This window comes from Hemitrygon akajei, chromosome 15, assembly GCF_048418815.1.
Source record: "Hemitrygon akajei chromosome 15, sHemAka1.3, whole genome shotgun sequence".
NCBI classification, from domain to species: domain Eukaryota; kingdom Metazoa; phylum Chordata; class Chondrichthyes; order Myliobatiformes; family Dasyatidae; genus Hemitrygon; species Hemitrygon akajei.
This window is the reverse complement of record NC_133138.1, coordinates 78,294,593-78,310,915: the sequence shown is the minus strand read 5'-3', so window position 1 is coordinate 78,310,915 and position 16,323 is coordinate 78,294,593. Positions and strand designations below refer to the sequence as shown.

At 39.1% G+C, this 16,323-nt stretch overlaps 1 protein-coding gene across 1 annotated transcript in view; it reads right to left on the bottom strand.

Annotated features, from left to right (window-relative positions):
• Nucleotides 1-13,859, bottom strand: part of LOC140739492 (slit homolog 3 protein-like) — a 611,537-nt gene extending 597,678 nt beyond the window's left edge. Inside the window, exon 1 of the mRNA XM_073067845.1 lies at nucleotides 12,835-13,859. Within this exon, the coding sequence (XP_072923946.1) occupies nucleotides 12,835-13,007 (173 nt within the window). The 5' untranslated portion in view covers nucleotides 13,008-13,859. The remainder of the gene's footprint in view (nucleotides 1-12,834) is intronic.
• Between the last annotated feature and the right edge of the window lie 2,464 nt (nucleotides 13,860-16,323).

The window sequence follows — 16,323 nt, the reverse complement described above, 5'->3', positions numbered from 1 at the left end:
TATCTCTAGTCATAACCCAAACACACTACTGCTACAGAGAACCCATTACATTAGCAGTGGAATCTTTCCCAGGGCATTACAGGTATATCACTTTGGAGACTGTTGGAGGATGACCTAGCAGAGGAAAGCCACATCAGGCATGTCCCTGGCTCTGAGTCTGGCTCCGTGGCTCAGAGAGAAGCGAAGAACTGTAGTAATAGAGGATTAAATGGTTAGGTGAACAGACAAGAAGTCATGTGGATGAGAACAAGTTTCCTGGATGGTATGTTGCCTCCTGGGTACCAGGGTCAATGACATCTCAGATCAAGTCCATAGCATTGTTAATTGGGAGGGTGAGCAGCCAGAGGTTGTGGTCCACATGAGTACCAATAACATGGGTTGGAAGGGTGATGAGATTCTGCAAATTGAGTTCACAGAGTTAGGTGCTAAGTTACTGGACAGGACTGCCAGGGTTGGGATCTCAGGATTGTAACCCATGCCCCATGCTAGTGAGCCCAGAAATATGAAGATGATACAGTTTGAAATGTGGCTAAGGAGATGGCGCAGGAGGGAGAGCTTCAGATTTTTGGATTATTATACTTTCTTCTCAGGAAGGTGGGATATGTACAGAAGGGATGGTTTGCACCTGAACTGGTTGGGGACTAATATATTTGTGAAAAAATTTGCTCGTGCTGCAAGGGGGAGTATAAACCAGAATTGCAGGGGGATGGAAAGCAGTGTGCCCAAGCAGATAGTGGGGTGGTTGTGAGGAAAAATGTTGTTAAGCCTACATGCAATGTCACCAATCGAAAGATGGCACATGCTGGAACTAATGTTCTGAATTGCATATATTTCAATGCAAGGAGTACAGTAGGAACGGCAAATGAGCTTAGGGTATGGATCAGCACATGGAATTATGACATTTTAGCCAGTAGACAGACTTGATTGCAGGAGGGGCGGTACTGGTAGTTCTTTGTTCCAGGATTTTATTGTTTTAGATGTGATAGAATGGGATGGGTTAAAGGGTTAAAGAGGGAGGGGTGGTACTACTAATCAGGGGAAATGTCACAGCAGTGCTTAGACAGGATAGAATGGAGAGCTTGTCTACTGAGGCTACATGAATGGAACTGAGAAATAAGAAAAGGATGACCACATTAATGGGATTATATTATAGACCACCAACAGTCTGTGGGATTTAGAAAAGCAAATTTGTAGAGAGATCGCAGACTGTTGCGAGAAACATAAGGTTTTGATAATGGGTGATTTTAACTTTCCACATAGTCACTAAGACTCACATACTGTAAAAGGGCTGGATGGGATAGAGTTTGTCAAATGCATTCAGAAAAAAAAAATCCTTAATCGGTAATAGAGGTTCCAGCTACAGAGAGTGTGATACTAGACCTCCTATTAGGGAATGAGACAGAGCAGGTAACAGAGTTTGAATAGAAGAACCCTTTACATCTAGTGATCATTATATCGTTAATTTTAACTAATTATGGAGCGGGATAGGTCTGCTCTAAATTAGAGAAAGGCCAATTTTGATGGTATCAGAAAGGATCTGGAAAGTGTAGTTGGGACAGGTTGTTTTCTGGCAAAGGTGCATTTGTTAAGTATGAGGCTTTCAAAAGTGAGATTCTGGGAGTACAGAGTTTGTATGTTCCTGTCAGAATAAAAGTTTTCTAGAGATGTTGAGGCCCTAGTTAAGAAAAAGAAGGAGGTGCATAGCAGGTATAGGCAGGAAGGAGCAAATGAGGTACTTGAGGAGTATAACAAATGAAAGAAAGGATTAAGAAGGAAATCAGGAGGGCTAGAAGAAGGCATGAGGTTGCTCTAGTAGACAAGGTGAAAGAGAATCCCAAGGGCTTCTACAGAAATATTAAAAGCAAGAAGGTTGCAAGGGACAAAATTGGTCCTTTGTAAGATCAAAACGGACATCTATAAATGGAGCTGAAAGAGATGGGGGAGATCTTAAAGTGATCTTTTGCATCTGTATTTACTTGGGAGATGGTCACGGAGTAAATAGAAGTAAGGAAAAGCAGCATCGAGGTCATGGACTATATACAAATTACAGAGGAAGAGGTGTTTGCTGTTGGAAGCAAATTAGGGTGGACAAATCCTCAGAACCTGACAAGGTATTCTCTCAGACCCTGTGAGGGGCTAGTGTAGAAACTGCAGGGGCCCTAGCAGAGATATGGGAAACTTCTTCGCCACGGGTGAGATGCCAAATGGTTGCAAGATAGCTAATGTTGCTTCATTGTTTAAAGGCTCCAAGAATAAGCCAGGGAAGTATAGGCTGCTGGGCCTGACATCAGTAATGAGTAAGTTATGGGAAGGTTTTCTAAGGGTCCGTATATTTAAGTATTTGGATAGACATGTGCTTGTTAGGCATAGTCAACAAGGCTTTGTGCTTGGTAAGGCATGTCTAACCAATCTTACAGATTTGTTTTGAGGAAGTTACCGGGGAAGTTGATGAGGCAAGGCAGTGGACGTAAACTATATAGACTTTAACAAGGCCTTTGACAAGGTTCTGCATGGGAGATTGTTCAAGAAGGTTCAGTTGCTTGGCATTTAAGATGAGGTTGTAAATTGAATTAGACATTGGCTTCACTGGAGAACCAGAATGTGGTATTAGATACTTGCTTCTCTGACTGGAGGCCTACGATTAGTTGTGTGCCACAGTGATCGGTGCTGGGTCCACTTTGCTCGTCATCTATGTATATCAATGATCTAGATGATAATGTGATCAACTGGATTAGCAAATTTGCAAATGACACCAAGATTTGGGCTGTCATGGCTTGCAGAGGGACCTGAACCAACTGGAAAATGGGTTGAGAAAATGCAGATGGAATTTATGTGTGGAGGACAAACCAAGGTAGGATCTTTAAATTTTTTTAGTAATTATAATACCTAAATATTTAAAAGAATTAACAATTCTAAATGGAATATCATTATATATAAAAACAGGGGAATTTAATGGAAACGATTCACTTTTATTCAAGTTAAGTTTATATCCTGAAAATTTTCCAATATCTTTTAGTATTTCCAAAAGATTAGGAATTGATTCCCGAGGATTCAAAATAAAAACCAAAAGATCATCTGCATAAAGAGAAATCTTATGTATGGTCCCATTCATAGAAATACCATGAATATTCTTAGCTTCACGGAGTGTTATGGCCAAAGGCTCCAGTACGAGATTAAACAATAAAGAGCCTAATGGACATTCTTGTCTAGTACCACGTGAAAGTGAAAAAAAAGAGGACCTGAAATTATTAGTAATAACCGTAGCAATAGGATTCTTATAGATCATTTGAATCCACCTATTGAAATTATTACCAAAACCAAATTTTTCTAATACTTTAAACAAATACAACCACTCAACTCTATCAAATGCCTTTTCTGTGTCAAGAGAAATAACGCATTGGAGTTCCTTAGATAATGATGAATATATAATGTTCATCAATCTCCGAACATTAGAGAAAAAGTAACGGCCTTTAATAAAGCTCATTTGATCCATAGAGATGATTGTAGTTAAAAATGTTCCAAACTGTTAGTCATCACCTTAGAGAGAATTTTTGCATCCACATTTAATAACGAAATAGGTCAATATGATGAACATTCAGTAGGATCTTTATCTTTCTTAAGGATTAAGGAAATAGAAGCTTCATAAAAAGAAAAAGGTAAACTACCCTTCTCAAAGGATTCATGAAATATTTTCAAAAGGTATGGACAAAGTAATCTTTCAAATTTTTTTGTAAAATCCTACCGAATAACCAGGAGCTTTGCCTGATTACATTGACAACATAGCCTTCTGAATTTCATGCTCAGTAATTGGAGCATCAAGCACCTGTTGATCTTCAACAGTAATTTAAGTTGGAACATCCTATTAAGTGCAAGAAAACATTTAAAACGATTAACCGGTTCCAACCTGATATAATCTTTGCACAAGAGATGCATATCAGGATATGTGATAAAAATCGATTTTTTTAATTTTGGAAGGGTCCTCAGTTTCATGCAAACTCTCAAAGTAAAATTAGAGGTGTTTCTATTTTTATTGATTCTAATATTCCTTTTAACCAGCAGGATATTATAGCCGATATTAATGGTAGATTTTTGATTGTTAAAGGAACAATTCATAACAGGAATATGGTTTTGGTTAATATTTATGGGCCAAATGTTGATGATCCTTCATTTTTTAAAGCTGTTTTTGCTCTATTACCTGATTTAAATGAACATGTGTTATTAATGGGTGGTGATTTTAATACTTGTTTAAATCCTTTAATGGTAAGTCATCATCCAAACATCAACTCCCTACTTGTTCTGCATCACTTATTAATCCCTTTTTAATTGATTATAGGTTAATTGAATTTTGGAGGCATATGCATCCTAGTGATAGAGAATATTCTTTTTGTCACATGCTCATAATAAATATTCCAGAATCGACTATTTTATAGTCGACCCTCAACTTCTATTTAATGTTCAGAAATGTGAATATGATGCAATTGTTATCTCTGATCGTGCTCCTTTAAACCCAATATTTGAACTGAAAGATGTTGCTTCTACCAGACCTCTTTGTCGTTTTCCAGAACATTTGTTAAAAAGTTCAGAATTTGTTGAGTTTATTGAAACTCAGATAAAAGAGTTTTTTTCTCTTTAATAATACAGGAAACATCTCATAGTTAGTGATTTGGGTTACATTAAAAACCTATTTACGTGGTCAGATTATTTCGTATATAGCTAAGTTGAAGAAACAGACAAGAATGGAATTAGATAAAATCTCTAATCAAATTGAAGACTTAGATAACATCAATGCAACCTCTCCAAATGTTGTTGTGTTTAAAAGAAGAGTGGAGTTACAATCACAATATAATTTATTATTAACTTATCCTTTTGAAGAATATTTGCTTAAATTGAGAAGTCAGTTTTATATTTTTGGGGATAAAAATAGTAAGCTCCAAGCTTCCAAATTAAGGGCAGCTAGAGCTAAAAGACAAATTTTAAAGATTTGTAAAGGAAATGGAGATATAGCAAGTAACCATGAAGATACCAATAATATTTTTCAAGATTTTTATTCTGATCTTTATAGATCTCAATTTCCTGCAGATTCCTCTAAAATGAAAACTTTTTTTACATAAGACTAAATTTCCTGAAATTACTGTTGAAGATCAACAGGTGCTTGATGTTTTGGTCTGGATGCAGGCAGATTATTAGTTTGGCATGGACTAGATGAGCCAAAGGGCCTGTTTTTGTACAGTAGTGTTCTATGACTATGACTCTATGGCTCTAATAAAATTCCTTAGATTCTCCTAATGAGTAACTGGATGCTAACCTTAAAGAGACATGTCAGGTTGATAGAATATTGTTACATTTCTATATGTAACAATGCAGAAAGACATTCTCCAGACATTAACACTATAAGTGGACAGAATATTTACATAAAAAGTCATGCTGATATGCAGTCAGAAGATTCTAAATGCTTAGTGAACAGTGTGTAAAGTCTAATTAATCACACACCCTGTCTAAACCACACAGTACACTTCACATGGTCAGGCTTCCCCAGACCACTGACAATGTAAGCTAATTAATATGTGGAACTCATCAATGCATTTTGTAAAGTGTGATGTCAGAGCTGCTCAACCCTCTGGACTTAAGAACTACTGAAACCAAGTTTTTTGATATTTAATCTTTATTAATGGTTAATGGTTATCATATCATTATGTTAGACATTTACTTTGATGTCTCAGGTTGTTTTATCACATATCCCCTAAACTCAGAATGTTCACAATCTACCTCATCAAGGTTCTTGCAGTTTATTGTCTACCAGAAATCACTGGAGCTGAAACACTAAATTTTGCATTCTGCTATTAATTTACCTTTGTACTACTGTGATATACTCGTGTTCTGAAATTATCTGAATCGATGGCACACAAAACCGTTTTTTAATGTTTCGCAGCAAATGTGGCAACGATAAACCAATGCGAATTACCTTCACTCATCTACATTTGTGGTCAGTGTAAGAAGACTTCAGGATCAAAGTGAGAAATCAATTTACTACGCCATAATTACAGGAGATCATGGTCCACAAAGAAGGATAAACAATCCTGATGTGTTTTGAACCAGAACATTGAAAATTCATTTCCTCCCAGAGACAATGCTTGACCCATTGAGCTCTACCAACAATTTTTTTTTGATGGAAATGTCTCCAAATTTGTGAAAATTGAAGAATATACCCTCAATCTGAACTAGGAATGCACAATCCATCCAACCACTACTGCCCCTTTAATCCCTGATTTTGGTTTTTCATATGATATCTCTACCCTCCAATGACATTACTTTCCTTACTTATTTGTAGTCCTTGCTCTTCACAACATCAGAACGAAAATATCAATTCAGGGGTTTCTTTTAACATGGGTGCTGTAAAGACACTGTGACAGGAAGCTTTAAGTACAGTAAAAGAACCGAGCTTGGGAGATCCATTCCCACTACAAGTGACTTAGAATGAATCTGGAAAGATTCACACACGAAACACTGGAGGTACTAGCTGGACAGGCAGCATCTATGGAAATGAATAAACAGCCAACATTTCATGCAGAGACCCTTCTTTAGGATGCCAGAATAAAAAGCTGGGAGGAGGAAAGGAGGCTAGCTGGAAGGTGATGGGTGAAGCCAGGTGAGAGGGTAAGGTCTAGGACTGGAGAAGAAGGAATCTGTTGGGACAGACGAGTGGATCATACTAGAAAGGAAAGGAAAGGAGGAGGGGGATCAAGGGAATGTGATAGATGGGTGAGATGAGATAAATGGTAAGAGTCGGGAAGGGGGTAGATCATTTTTACCAGAAGGAGAAATTTATGTTCGTACCATCAGGTTGGAGGCTACCCAACAGAAGATCATCTGAAAAAGACTGACGGCCTTGAGCAGACTCTGTATGATTTTCTCCCACTCCTTTACTTTGTTTTTTTTTATTTACAGATTCTGCAAAGTAACAGGCCCATCTGACACAATGACCCTCACACCAGCCAATTAACCTACAAACCTGTACATCCTTGGGCGGTGTTGGATAACCAGAACATCCAGACAAAACGTATGTGGTCATGGGGAGAACATACAAACTCTCCACAGACAGCAGCAGAACTGAACCTGGGTCACTAGCACTGTAATAGCATCACATTAACCACTACACTACCATGACTTTAAAACATTTCCAAGGATTGTTTAGCAAAAAAGCTTCTAGCACTAGAAAGGAGCTACAAATAATGCAAAGTGCATTTGTGAAATATACAATATTAACAACTAGCAATGCACAAAAGTTTCCGAGATCCTTCACAGAAACACAGATCTAAACAAGTAACTATCTCAAAGCAAAATGAAGCTTTCAGAAATGGTGACTGAAACGTAACTCTTTTGGAAAATCCCCGCCTGGTATTTTTGCCAAAATTATGAATTTGGCTAACTTGCCAAAAGAAGAATCATTTCTTGAGAGCCTTTCTTCATATAAAACTGAAAAGGGACTTTCTGCTGCTTTCTCTCACTGCCTAGCTGTAAAACCACAATATTTGCACTTTATCTTGTAATGGATATAAAACTCTCAGAGGAAAGAACTTCATAGATAGAAAGCTAGATAGATTAGCAATCCACAATATCCTCAAGCCTATAAATATCTCAATTAAACTAAGCTAAATTAAATTAACTATCTTAACTGAGTTATAGCAACAAACTGTTGAACAAGGCTTTCTATCTTGTATCTACCTACACCCCTCCCTGAGATAAAAGTAGTGGCCAGCCTTCAATACCTAGTATTTTGTGAAGTTTGCAGTAATGGTTGGAGCTGTGTAAATACCGATAAAAAATATCTACAGGCAAAACCCATCAATTTTATCACAAGCTTTGGTCCGGCAGTTCATGAAAGTGTATTTCTGATAAGGAGTCATTTACCTGTTTCTGCAAAGGGTTTCCCATTTAAGTAACATGAGGTAGAAATTCCAACTGGCAAACCTCATGAACAGATGTTTAATGCACTTGTACTACTTTTCCTGTGTGTATTATTTTACACAGGCTGTTTAATATCAATGGCTTAATGTCCATGTTAAAAACAGCACACTCTGGAATGCAGTACAAGTGCATTAGGCATTTGTACATTGAGTGTCCTAATCGGAATACGGGCCTCTGACACTAAAGGACACTACGCATAAGGGGTTGGAGTTTCTGCCCTCTCCATGGCATTATCAGCAGCCAGCCATCATTTTACAGAAAAAAAATGGATTTTGTTACTGCCACAATTGTCATAAAAATATAACTCTGACATCAGTAAGAGTACAGACTCCTCCATGTGCCTCTGGCCTACAGGTGTGCTTGGCTGTTTTTGGAGAGATACCTTCATTCCAACCACTAAAAGGGACACATTGGACTAAGCCATCAGAAAGACAACAGAATACAAGGCCAAACACGGAGTCCCTGAAACTGAGATTCCAACCTTCTCTTCATGCCTTATCAGCTCTGACTAAATGGGAGCACTCTTCCATCTCAGGCAGAAGATAGTTGCTTCATGTTCTAGTATTGAGCCTCCATCACATAATGAGAATGGTACGCTTCCATGTGTGCTGTAGATCAAGCTGTTCCATCTCTCGGGTGGATGTTGAAGGCCTGAGATATTATATTGGAAAAGAGAAAGCAAGTTCTTCCCCGTCCTGAACAATATTAATCCAAGAAAGAAACCCCCCCCCCCAAAAACTTGCCACTTGCCTGCACACTTCCTTAGAGCTGCTGTAGAAATTAGCTGTTACATTGTTTCCATTACAATAATGCTTACACTTAGAAGCATTGAATTTATCTTTCTTAATAATGTAAAATAACCCAAGGTATGGACAAATGACTCAAAGATTTTTTTTGAGATACAGTGCAGAATAGGCCCTTTGAGCCGTACTGCCCAGCAACCCCCTATCTAATCCTAGTCTAATCATGGGACAATTTATAATGACCAATTAACCTACCAGCCAGTAGGTAGGAAGCCAGAGCATCCAGAGAAACCCACGTAGTCACAGGGAGAATTTACAGACTCCTTACAGGCAGTGCTGGGATATGAACCCAGGTCACCTGTACTGTAAACCTTCGTGCTAACCATAATGCTACCGTGTCACCCTAGAATGGAAGAGAAAACAACACAAAGTACACACTGATAATGGAAAATAAAGCAGTGCTAGTAACTCACAGCATTGAAAATAAATCGTAGAACGTGCTAATAAACAGTAACAGTGAAATTGTACACAGCACTTGCTTGTAGACTGTAAAAATAAACCACTACATGAGTCTAATACTGCATCTGAAAGAAACACCATGCATACCTATAATACACAATGGAAAATCATCATGCCACATAGAAATGTTCACTAGAATGTAAAGTAATCCAGAGAACACGTTAACAAATCACCAGAAAAGTGAAAAAAGCCAAGCTCACTGATGCTCAGTTCAGTGACTGATAATGGAAAACTACTGTACATACACACACAGACCCCTCACTACAACAAAAAGCTAACAATTGCACACATTAAAAATTCACTGTGCTGAAAGACAATCCATAACATCTCTCATAATTCACAAATGGAAAATTGCAACAAAATGCTTGGAATATGATATTGTCAAAACCAAGACTTCATGGCAACATTCCCAATTCTAGCAAAGGCAACCATATATTATGTCATTCTTCAAGCAAGAGACCACAAAATCTCTCTATAATCCATGCCATTCCAAGTATTAAGGACCTCAGAGAGGAAAATGGATTGCTTTACACCTAATCCATTTCTTTTATCTCCATTAACCCGGCTCCAGACCCACAGCAATGGCAGAAACTTTCTTGCAAGAAAATCATTGCTGAAGTTCGTAAGGAGCCCTCCAAGCTCCCTTATAATGATTCAACACAATCAAAAATAATGCCACTACACAAAATCAACAATTCACAATAGCTTAAAGAAACCCGTATCACACTCCAAATTAACAATTCACAACTAAATCATAATTCACCATGCAAAATAATCCACAATATACAGTGTTAATTCACAGCACACACTAAAAATTCAATATGGAAAATAACCCACAGCATTCCCTAATATCTCACAGCTATGTAAAATGTCCCACTGCACATATTATTTTGTTTCAAAATTCATTCACTGCACACACTAATAATATAGTGTACAAGAAGTATTTCATGGCTATCTGAAGAAGACAAGTATCAGAGATATATTGTACATGCATACTTTGACAATAAAATTAACCTTGAAGCCAGAGTAAAGAATATTAATGCTTGCAGTCATTGATCCAGGCATTGGGAAAAAAGTTGGAAAGTCATATTGAGTACTCAACTAAGTATAACAATCATATTGAGTATAACAATTGGGAAGTCATATTGCAGTTGTGTAAGTTTGGTTAGGCCGCTTTTGGAGAAATATGTGCAATTCCAGTTACCGCATTTAAGGATGCGGAGACCTTGGAGAAGGTGCAGAAGAGGATCACTGGGTTGTTGCCTGGATTGGATAATATTTGTTAAATAGAGAGGTTTGACAAACATTGATAGTTTTCTCTGAAGTGTCAGAGGCCAAGGGGAGACCTGATAAAGCTGTATAAAATTATGAGAGGCATAGATAGGGTATATAGCCTTTTTCCCTGGGTTGAAATGTCAAAAAACCAGAGGACATAGATTCAAGGTGGATATGGGGAAGTTAAAAGGGGATTTGAGAGGCAATGTGTAAAAGCCATTCATACAGACACAGGAACAGGCAGGGAACAGAGGGATAGAGATCCTGTGCAGGCAGATGGGATTAGTTTAGATTGGTACAGATAGGCTCACGGGCCTGTTCCTGTGCTGTTTTGTCTGCCTTCTATGTTTACAATATAACCCGAAGCACACAATAATGATTTACAATGTAAAATAATGCAAGGCAGACACTGATGATTCACAACACTGTAAAATAATTCATAACATACCAGGAATTCAAAATGTAGAATAATTCACTGTACACGGTAATAATGTACAATGTAAAATAGCCCACAACACATTCACAGTGAGAAGTAACCCAAGGCACACACTAATAATACACAATGGAAAATAATTCACAACATTCATTAGTAAATCACTGTTACATACAGTTTATGTCACACCAAACATGAACAACTCACAGAATCAGAGTAAGATAATCAATAACACACACACACATAATAGGCCATGCTGTAAAATAAAACGTAGCACACACCAACAGTTCAACAAACTTTAAAATGGCCCACAGCACAGACTAAAATTTCCCATACAGTAAATTAACCCACTTATACCTCTAGTAATTTACAATACTGTAAAATAACAGAGAAAAATAATTCACCTTTCTGTAAAATAACACAGCACACGCTATTAACTCACTACAGAAAGAAACTCACAGTACCCACCAATAATTAACAGACATGAAACAGAAAAAGAATAACTTTATTTATGCATACTGTTGTAGGTATTGGAGATTGGGTAGCACATGTTAGCACAGCATTGGTGTAAATCTTCCAATGTGTTAACACGACGCATAGTGCACAACTAGATCTTACGGGTCAGAAAGTCAGAGGTTCCCTCCCTTGTTTAGGTTAACTGGAGTATGAGTGGGCTGAGTGGAGTTGCTGCAGCTGATCAGTTGTCACTGGCCCCTGCTGGAAGGTCAATGCATAGAGTCGCCGGTGACGGCAGGACTGGGTTCTCAATGTACAGGCTAACTTTCAAAGGAAAAGCCGTGTCATCAAGGTATTGGGAGAAGAATAAATCATCTGCATCACTGGCCCACGCTTTCAACAGAACTAGAATTCACAGCAATATTGAAGATATTTTTTTATCGTGGGTAGAGAGATTCCACTTCCATTGTTATGGTGAATCTTGTGTGTATATAAACCAGAAACTTTCCACTATAAATAACTTGGGCTATGGTTTTGGACAATGAATTGAGCGCATCAAGCAAGAAAAGGAGTAAACACGACATTTTAACCCACTCTGATCCTTCACTCGATCTGGATATCACCTACTACGCTTGGTCGGGCTGCAGCATAACCACAAACACTTCTTCTGCCACTAAAGCCAGTTTCTGTACAGACTCCTCTAACTCAATGCCCTGTGGGGCTTGGAATGCCTCCACAGTGCACATCCGGTCTCGAAGTGTAACGCTTTACACGGCTGGGATTTCAAGCGAGTTTGGTGGTAATAAGCGACCCGCGCTTCGTTTTTGAGCTCAACGTTCTGACTTGGTCTGGCTTTAACATTTGCACTTGGATACTTTATTTAAGAAAGAAAGCTAAATAAGGTGAAGTATCCCGTAACAGCGTGCTCCCACGTGTCAATATATTAGACTTGTCAGTCCCCAGGGCGAAAGCATTGTCCGCTTTTACGTCATGTGCCCATCCGTGCCAGGCTGCCAAAGCTTCAGGACCTTTCAAAAGAACATGAAACACTGAACATTTATGTGCAGGGGTTTGCCCTAATTAAAACACTGATACTCCTCCTCGTCCTGTCCTTGACGACACGTTCTGAGGAGGCGTGTTTTTTGAAATGGTCTATAGTGGGGTCACGTTCCAATTATCGCTCAGAGGAAGCGTTGCAACTGGTTTAGACAGCACAATCTGTGCTTCCATTCTAACTTATTACCCTCCTGGCAAGACAAATAATTCACCATATTTATCGCACGAGTTTCGTTGTAATTTAAAACCCGACATTTAAAACAGAGAAGGTCGTAACATCCATTTTAAATGCGGATTCCCTGAAGTACATTTTTTTTAACTTTTTATATTGCAAGTTGGGTATAATGAGTAAAAAGCGTGCCATTATTACAACTCGCGTTTACTTACAGTCTCTCGGTGTTCCTGGGTATTCCTCTCGGAACAGCCTTTAATCCCAAATGATGGCAATCCACATTGGATCCAGAGCAGATGCAGCGGCTGGGGCACGCATGGATGTAAACTCCAGAAACTAACAGAGTCAGCAGGACAAACCCTGCCAAGTTCTCTCTCAATTTAGCCATTAAAGAAGATGAAGAAAAGAAGGAATAGGTGGGAGGGAGAGAGGGCGGAAGAGAGAGCGAGAGAGAGAGAGAGAGAGAGAGAGAGAGAGAGAACGGGAGTTCAAAGACTGAAAAAAAGAACGGAGTTCAGTCTTTCCTCTGATCAGTTTAAAGTTTTGCACAGGCTCAGACAGTCGGTACAGCCGTCAGCTCTGGTGACTCCCGGTGAGATAAATCTTAAACATCCAGTCTTCTGGAGACCATTACACAGAGAAGTTACCGGCCTCTCTCTTGCCTATATTCTTAAATTCCAAGTAATCCTGCAAACTATTGTCACCAACAAATTCCAGGCTAGATTCCTTCAACTTCCCCCACCCACCCCCACACAACCAACTTTCTTTCACTTTAAAAACTCCTGACGGTCAGAAAGAGGAGATTGAGAACAGCGTGCAAATATAGATTCTTCACAAAAGGCAGGGGAAGAAATTCCAGCTGATAGGCTTTGTACTGAACTGTACTCCTGATCTCTCACCCCAGCCTTTAAAAAAAAATCAACTCTTGATTGGAAGAGGAGAAATGTGAACAAAAGCTGTAGGCAAAACCAAAGTAGCCTCTCTTGATGGTCTAAACATTCATCAAATCTCTCAGCACAATCCCACACTCCTGTCACCAAATCCTAGGTGATCTATACCTTCAGCTCCATCAGACTTCTGCACAAGCCCTTTTAAGCACACACTTTGAGGGGGTTTGGTTTCTCTTGCCTATTTTAAAGCCTCACACAATTTTTCCTCCTTCCTGATGTTGCTGTGGATGTGATTGTTGTAAGATCCTAGAGCTGCTCCTTTCATTCCCCAGCTCTGCACTCTGGAGTGTGAGGGTGTTTTTAGTTGCAATAAAAGTTCTCTTATCCTCGCCCTAAATTCCCAGCTGAAGTTTCTACTGGCTCCCTCTCTGCTGATGTCACTCAACGTGTTAGAATGAAAGCACATGCACACACTTACAAGGCACACTCTCTCCTCACACAAACACCCCTCCTGGAATTACCTCTCTCTTGCACGCACGCACCCACACACACTCACACACACATTTCTAAAATACATTCTTTACTTTCATACAGCATTGTTCACGTCCTTATTCTCCCTTTACATCCAAATTCTTTTTCATGTGTGCAAATTTCCATATTTACATGTTTTTTTCCCTCTCATAAACACATGCATTTCTTAATTACAAATGCACACAAAGCTGTGATCTTACACCTTAATCCATTACTATTAATATTTCTGCCACTACTGACATATTCAATCACAAACCGAATTGTGACCTACCATCTCTTCCATAAACGCTCACTCTCATTTGCCCCTCTCCTCCTCAGATACGTACTCTTACATGCATGCTTTTATGCAAAAAAAAGTTCCTTGGGGATATTTGGCTTTCTGCTGGTGTAGCTCCAGGAGGCAGTCAGCAGAACTTAATAGAGCAATGGATGGTTTCAATTATTTTATGAGTTTGTTCCCTTTCTCTGTTTTTTTAAGGGATTTGGGAGCAAAAGGCTGATAAGAGCAGGAGGAGCCCATGTTACCCAGGTTCAGTTGGGATTCATTTTCAGTGCAATAAGGGTGATGAGGTACAGCAGGGCATTCTCCTTCCTCCCTCAGGCAGTACTGCTGGGCTGAAGGACAGCTTCCACCCCACTGTTCTGAGACTACTGAATGGTCCTCTAGTACAGTAAGGTTTTGACCTTACAATCCACCTCATTGTTCATATTTTCTCCATAGTTGTTACAATTTATTCTGCATTGTTATTGTTTTACGGTGTTCCACCTCAATGTGCTGTGTAATTATCTGATCAGTAGGAACAGTATACAAGTTAAGCTTTGCACTGTACCTCAGTATATGTGACAATTTCCAGTTCGGTAAGAACATTGAGACATCATCGTGGGTTAGGCCGAGAGAGGAACTCGGGTCCCCATATCCAAAAGTTGTTTTAATGGAATGACTACTTTACTAAGACTTGCTGGGGATGTCAGCATGTTAGAAAAACCTTTTCCTTCATGTATAGGCATGCATTAGCCTGCATGCTGACAGATCTGAACATCATAGAATGTGTCTGATATTCTATGAGGCTTGGTATTCCCAGTTCTCAAAGGACTGGAACTAGTGTCACAAGCTGCAGCAATTCTGGGCTACCTGCCAGAAATACAACATATAGATTTTGTTTCTTTCTCATATACACCTCCTGACATATTCATATGGATGCATGTATGCCCCTGTCACATGGATAATCTCCTTCGTTCTCTAGCTCTCTCTTTAATCTTTCACCTTGGGCATGAATTGCATAACTTCTTCGTAAAACTCAGTGAGTGACTGGGAACATCTTATTGTTACATAATTACATTCATTTCACATTTCTCTCTCATACAAATTCGCTCATGTTGTCACAGTTTCACAATTGTATATCCTCCCATTCTTCATCTGGCATCAATCTGCTATATTATATTATGTATAGAGCTAAATTATCTTTTAGACATCTTGGGAGATCACAAGGGTGTAGAATCATTCTTAAAGAAACGTATTCACTTAGGGTTTTTGCAAGATCAAGACGTTCCAAAGTATGTTTGATATCTGGTCACTGGGTTATCAACGGTAACATGGCAGTGAATATGAGCACAGCAAGATTCGCCAATATGCAATGAGGTTTGAAAATGGTGATGTTGGTCAATGAACGAGCATCGTTCTTTTGATGGGAAGAATTCTGCTTTTCAAGTAGCACAGTGGATTTGTTAACCCCACCAAACCTGATAACAGGAGCTTCACTAAAAGTGCATTGTCTTTACTGTTGTGGAATACTGATGGAACTGCGTAGGAGAATCCTGAAGCTTTGCAGTAACTAGAGATGTTGCCTGTGGACCTCACATGCCAACCACCACTCACCACAATAATTGTGGAAGTCTTACTGAAGAGATTTTATCCGCTCTGACTGTATTTAACCGACACTGTTTCAAGAAAATCCACTCAGATTTCTCCCTTATTTCTCGTCAGGAACAGTTGGCATCAATGATCACCTCAGCGAATAGTTGGGATTGGAACAGAAATGTTATACAGCACAGTAATAGAACCTTCAGTTCTTTGAGTCCACAACGGCCATCTGTATCCTTCACGTACCCCATATCCGCCCCCACCCCCCATCAACTCCCTTGGGATTCCACTACCCATTTATTGCCAGTACTCATCCCTCAACCAACACCAACACTTTCATACCTTATTGCATTTTGTGTGCAAATTCACTACCAGCTTTCAGTCAATAACAGTGAATTGGCCTCAAATGTACTTAGGTGGTT